Consider the following 6,352-nt stretch of genomic DNA (forward strand, 5'->3'; position numbering starts at 1 on the left):
GCCCACGCTTCTATGATGCTGAGCTTGTGGTCCACACACTCCACAGAATAATCGTACAATCTTTTGCTTTCTCGCTGTTGAATGTCAATCATGGTATTCTTTTCTATTTGTGGGCCACCGATCAAACACTCGTAATTGTCCCACGGACATAAATCCTTTAAGCACGGTCCGTCCGAATTGGGGAGCATCAGATCATTGGAATTAAATGCCAAACAGTGGGGCCCACTTGTACGGATTCACGGGCCAAGAATCATATCCTTGCCATCTCAATGTTCATCAAAAGATAAGGGGGGCGAGACAGAGAGAATTAAAAATAGGTGAATTATTATTATCATTATTATGGCCAGGAGTAATTACAGCTTGCTAATGACACCTCAGTATACTCGCCTCATACTCAGAAACATTACACACGTGTGTGAAATCTGAGCCGTTGATCAGGCATTCTCCACTGTCTACATGCCATATCTAAAAAATCAGCCCTATCCATCGGAGCATTACGTACCGCACAAGCACAGAAACAAATGAATGGAAAGAGCGAGTCACCAACAGTCAAAGTTCTCTGCGGCCCACCCAATGATCAATTAAATAGTCTGCTTAAACAGTGGGGACCGCCTGATGATCAGTTCTTATCTCAAACACGTGTGGCATATTTCCACGTGTGAAGCTAGCAACTCTTCTTTCTACTATTGTGGTAATTTCCTTCTCCCCGTCGAAAGGGAAGCAATTTTCCTTTGGCAGGAAAAAGAGATGCAGTCTTCAGCAATCCCAGTATTGAAAAATTGGACCGTTACTGTTTACAAAATCTCTGATGGCCACCAGCTCCTCTTCCCCATCATTCAGTCCATCCACCTAACAAGAAGAATTCAAAAAACCAAAAAGTTACCACATTAGCCATCTGTTTACCAACATTGAAAATTGAAAATAAAATGTACTGTTGGGTTAATTTGGATGGCTACTCAATCAAGTACGACTTAGATTCTAATATGATTGGGCTTTTGGATCGTATGTCACTTAAGATAAATTACTTATGTCTCAAATAACTTATCTTAATTTTTACCTCCTACTTATGCGTTAAATAGCTTATCTTAATTTTCAATGACCAGAATTGTTTATATGATCCGTCTTCCTAAAGGCTAGGGATATTTAAAAACCTATAAAAGTAAAATTATTCCAACATAAGAGTGTATTTGATCGTTTAGTGACAACCAAACATTGAAAATGAATTTCATTATATAAATTATTTAGATCACTATAATATGACCTAAATTCAAAGGCTAAAGTGCCTGTACCCTGAAGCAATAAGTTGAAATGTATTCCAACGAGCTTATTAATAAGCTTCCGTGAATTTCTTTGGATTTGAATGTTTTCTCCAATACATCTTAACATATTACAATATAAGGCGGCAGTACTTTAGCTTTCAATTTGAATCATTTTGCAATAATCCAAACTGTTTACATGATATGCCACTTTTTTTCACTTTTTAAAATGAAAAGACAACATATAAAAGTCATCAATTGGATTATTTCAGCCCATATGAGTTGTAATAATCAAATTGATTTTATTTATTTTTTTCTTTTGGGTTTGGGTCATTGAAAAGAAAAAACTCAAATACAATGGCTAGAATCCCGTATATCGTATGCATTTGCATAAACCACTTTTCATAATGTTATTTGGAGTGGGATTCAGTCCTACTTGCACGAGTACCCTTCATTTTTTATTTCTTCAATTTTTAATTCTCATTTACCCATTGCTCTTCTTCGTCTTCTTCCTCTCGATGAGACCCAGGCGCCTTGGTAGTCTCTCCAGTTTCATCGTTTCTCGCGAATCTGCCACGTACTCGCGGTCTGCTGTCAGCTAGCGTCTTCCTGCATGCATACTGCACAAGACCACAGGCCAAACCCCATTTCAACCGGATCAATTGCAATAGTGTCATGAAAATACATGCAGCGTTTGGATGCACAATCTAGTTGGATTGCAATTTCGTTGCTTACCAGCTTGAACGTGAGAGAATAGAAAATGCAATTTGAAAGGAAAGAAATAAAAAAAAAAAAAAAAAAAATCTTTTGTCATTTCTTCTTGACTAAACTCAATGTTGGCAATTCAATTCACTTGTGCATCCAAACGCAGCTAAAGGAGGATGTGTTTGGCTATCTCACCTTGATTGTCTTATTGAAATTTCTCTGATTTCTTTTGTTCCTATACCTATTAATTCTCTGCTTCCTCTCTTCAGCACTGTAACGGCCGACCCTGAAACTTCCTACTTCTTCCACATATGAAGTCTCCGTAGCTAACGGGCTTGGAAAGGCGGAATTCGATTGCATTGAGTTCATTCTCTGGAGATGAAACAAGAGCAGATCAGATTGAAAAGAACCCTTTAAAGAAAAGTAGAAAAAATAAAAAGAGAGGAAGAAGGCCTTTAAAAATGCGGTTTTTAACCTGCAAATCCCCTGTACTGCAAGCCCTTCTCATGGATCCTTCGAATTTGTGATTTTCGATCGAATTTGAGATTTGGGTCTCGAATTTGGGCGTCTCTGAGAGAGAAGAGAAGTGGGGTTGGAAGAGAAGAGTTGGCTTTCGATCAAGCGAGTGACTGCTGAAACTCCTCTGAATCAATCCAAGGTTATTGGGAGGAAGACTATGATAATCCTGCTCAAAATCCATGCAAAACTCTTCTAATTTCACCCCCAAATCAGTAATCCCTTGTGCTGTTGTGGTGGGACCCAATGATAAGTTTTGAATTTTGTGGCTGGGCGGAGAGGTGGAGATGGGAAGAGGAATGGGGAATGGATCAGATAGCTGTGGTTGAATGGGTTCAGTAGAGAAAGATTGGAGATTGTCAAGAGGGTCTGGGAAATGAAAGAGAGGGTCCGAGAGGAATTGGAGCTCGGTATCGGCGGAGTAAGGGTCCTGACAATGGCGAAGGAAAGAGCCATCGAAGAGAAAGAGATCAGAGGCCATTAAAAAAGAAGAAGATGAGGAGAAGATTGAGGGGAGAGCTGTTATTGCTAGTGTTTTTACGCTCTGTTTTTTGTTTGGAACGAAGAAGTCTGGTATCAGCTTCCGTTTATTTATCTACGAGAGTCGAGAACGAGAGATACCGCTGATGCCACTGCTTTTTTATTTTTTATTTTATCTCGGGAGAAGGTCTCAAGTTCAATCGGTCATGCGTGCAATATCCCACCCTTCCAGTGGGTTGGCCCACCACGAGGATCACCTTGCGTAGAAAATCGGCCTCATCCAGTCGGCAGGTGGGCTACACCATGAAAAGCTAACGTACAGCCGCCCATAAATAATAAAATACAAATGCGGTCCCCTAATGAGTAAGTAGGCCATCTTTTACAGAAGGTGAACCTTATGTTAAAGAAAACCCATTGGACGGGTTGGATGTCAATAGCTGTGACCGTCCATAGGTGAGCAAGATGGACATATGTATCATTTCTTCTCCTTTCTCTTTCAGGATTTTTTCTCAAAATTTAGATACCCTATGCGAGGTAATGCCTTTCCTTTTATACTATTGGTGTTTTTTTTTTTTTTCTTGGGCGGCATTTAAAATTTTGATATTACATGCAGATAAGTTTTTAATTAAGTATTGGTAATTCTAAAAACTTGGGGTGCATGTTCCACGAGATCTTTCTTCTACAAGTATATAATTTAGAATAGACTAAGCTACTTTCCTAACATAACTAGGTCTAGTCAATCTAAGGATCTTCATCGCCATACAGTAAAGTAGTGATACTCAATATCATCCTGCTATACAAAAGAAAATGGTAACTAAGGACATAGAGTTACCTACAGGATTGGCGACTTACATATTGCTATGATTAAATCGAATTAAAGCAATTTGTATGTAAAATGTCTCAACACATGACTATGATCCACGTAGTAAAAGTAAACAATACTAGGCATATATTGGGTTTACAAAATGCAGGTCATCGTACATCCGGTATAACTCATCTCATATTCTCATGACCTAACTTTTTAAGTGAACCATAATTCGCACAAAAGAGTAATTGAGTGATTATATTATTTAAACTTAATCAGTATCATATTCTGTTTTGTAGGATTGAAGGCGGATATAAGGTCTCCGACTTGTGTGGGCCCCACCGTGATGCGTGTCGACCATCATCAGCGTGCATTTGATGGGTCCCCTTTAAATTATGGGATATCCCAAAAATCACCGTATACGGAACTCAGGTGGGCCATACCATCTACAATCATGTGAAGACACCGTTAAAACATATAAAAGCACTTTGTGGGGCCCATCTAAGTTTTGGCATGCGTCTGAAACTTGGTCTGAACCCTCATCCAAGTGGAACACACATAATGGATGGGCTGGATTTGCAAACCACATCTCGGTGGGCCCAAAAATGGTTATGAATGTTTTAATGGTGCACAGCCCCTCCCCACTTCTGTATGTGGTGTGGCGCACACAAGTCACGGATTGACTTGATTTTTCAGACCTAGGCCCACGATGGAATGGTGCATCTGACTGATGGGTTAGATGTTCGAAACGCATCACGGTGGGGCCCACACAACTCGACCTCATGAGATGGACACGTGAGGTTGAGCGCATGGTACCTTTTCCATATATATATATATATTATTTCTTTTATTTTTATCTCTTTAATTTCTCCCTTTCTCATTAATCAATTAATTAATTGGATGGGTGGCTCAAAGGATCTGATGGTGTACATGATCTTGGGACCTTAGTACAAAGCAATAGATGGATGGAAAACATCCTGAGATGTGCCTAACCACTTCGGAAGCAATGATGATCTTATCATACATTTAATTCTATATTTGAGATAACAACTAATGGCGTAGATTTTCAAAGCCGATCCAAATGGACATACGGGTCTCTCTCTCTCTCTCTCTCTCTCTCTGGTATTTCTCTCAAAATTTGGATACATTATACAAGGGATGCCCTCCTCTTTCTCTCGGGTATTTCTCTCAAAATTTGGATATATTATACAAGGGGATGCCCTCCTCTTTTGTTAACAGTATGATCGGGAGAGTTTGAATGATGGAGGAATTATCCCATCTCGTTTGATATCTCCCTGTTTCCAATCGTATCTGCATTGAATTGAAAATTCAACTTTAGTATACCAGTAAGAAAATTGAGAAATTAATTAGAGGTAATTTGTGCAAGACCCACCCACTAATGGCTGCTCACAAGCGGGGCCCACACACCCATATCCAACGATATGCACATAATGGGTTTGATGTAATCCGCTAGGTAGACAATAACTTGTAGTCCAATGGGTTGAACTTTCAGACATTAATGAAACATTGGTGTGAGTTACCCGGACTGTTTGATACCCACTTAACATCAACAACCAAAGCCTACAATGAAAAGAATGGTTAAGGGATTATGTGATATGGCAGAATTCTTTGTAAATAATGGTAAACTCATCATCATTACTTATTCTTGGCGTTTGACACGAGGTTGTGTTTTTGTTGGCAGTTATCGTAATTTTTGTTGGCAGTTCTCGTAACAACTATGTCAGGAAAATCCAGCAATTAAATGATACCCATTAAGAGGATATGCGTACTTTCATTCGGTCCTTAGTCTACACTTGGAGCCTTGATTTACTGATTCGTACCGTTCATCTCAAGGCCGCACCATAAATAAACCATAGGCCTAAATATTTTCTCAATTAAATAATCCATATGTTTCCATTGTGACTTGAAAATAAAAGGTTAAGGAACAAGTACAGGGATGTTCCTCTCACTCAAGCTGAAGAAAGCCTTCCAAAATAGAATAAAATTGGGGCATGGCATATTCCCTGGTGGACCCATCTTAGCAACGGCCTAGATGATAAAATTATGGTAGATGATTACATTTATGATGGGCTGAGAATGACATTAGTTTATAGGAAAGAAATACATATCAAACGGGCATATTTCAATTCTAGTTACAACTAGCGGTGGTTTGATTTCAATTAATTAGGTATAATTATGAATTTACCCTGTTCATGGGTAATTCTACCGTATCAAACAGGCCGTGAAAGAAAAAATTCACCATCTGAAAAAAAAATTAAAAAGGCTATAAAAATAATTTTGAGGGTGGTAACTAATTTTTACTTCTTTCTTTTTTTCTTTTATTATTATTATTATTATTGTCATGGCCCACTCATGTTTTATATCTTCCTCTCTTTTTGTGGAGACATCCATCAAGCAGCATAATAAGCTAAAGCATAGTTGTTATACAGTTATAAAGATGGGCTTCACACAGCCTTTAAGCCATGTCCTCCCTATTACTACTGTTGGGTGAAATTGACCAAATGTTGCCCCCATTATATACAATCCAAATGATTTCTCTTCAGTTGAGAAAGAGCTCAATCACATGGTT

The 6,352-nt window shown here is 38.7% G+C and overlaps 1 protein-coding gene across 1 annotated transcript; it reads right to left on the bottom strand.

Annotated features, from left to right (window-relative positions):
- Window positions 1–310: 310 nt before the first annotated feature.
- Window positions 311–3,284, bottom strand: LOC131233824 (uncharacterized). The gene is made up of 4 exons (XM_058230638.1): window positions 2,437–3,284; window positions 2,157–2,333; window positions 1,745–1,876; window positions 311–849 (listed from the first exon to the last, which is right to left on the bottom strand). Exons 1-4 carry the CDS (start codon window positions 2,956–2,958, stop codon window positions 757–759), a joined length of 924 nt encoding a protein of 307 aa, XP_058086621.1. The 5' UTR covers window positions 2,959–3,284; the 3' UTR covers window positions 311–756.
- Between the last annotated feature and the right edge of the window lie 3,068 nt (window positions 3,285–6,352).

The sequence above is a fragment of the Magnolia sinica genome, chromosome 18 (assembly GCF_029962835.1).
Source record: "Magnolia sinica isolate HGM2019 chromosome 18, MsV1, whole genome shotgun sequence".
NCBI classification, from domain to species: domain Eukaryota; kingdom Viridiplantae; phylum Streptophyta; class Magnoliopsida; order Magnoliales; family Magnoliaceae; genus Magnolia; species Magnolia sinica.

Bases quoted from the DNA above. Each gene is read 5' to 3' on its own strand.
- LOC131233824 (XM_058230638.1), bottom strand. From the start codon at position 2,958: ATGGCCTCTGATCTCTTTCTCTTCGATGGCTCTTTCCTTCGCCATTGT. The intron at 1,877-2,156 runs GTGAGATAGCCA...GGTCTTGTGCAG, and splicing joins ATTTCAATAAGACAATCAAG to TATGCATGCAGGAAGACGCT. The intron at 850-1,744 runs GTAAATGAGAAT...TCTTCTTGTTAG, and splicing joins AAGACGAAGAAGAGCAATGG to GTGGATGGACTGAATGATGG.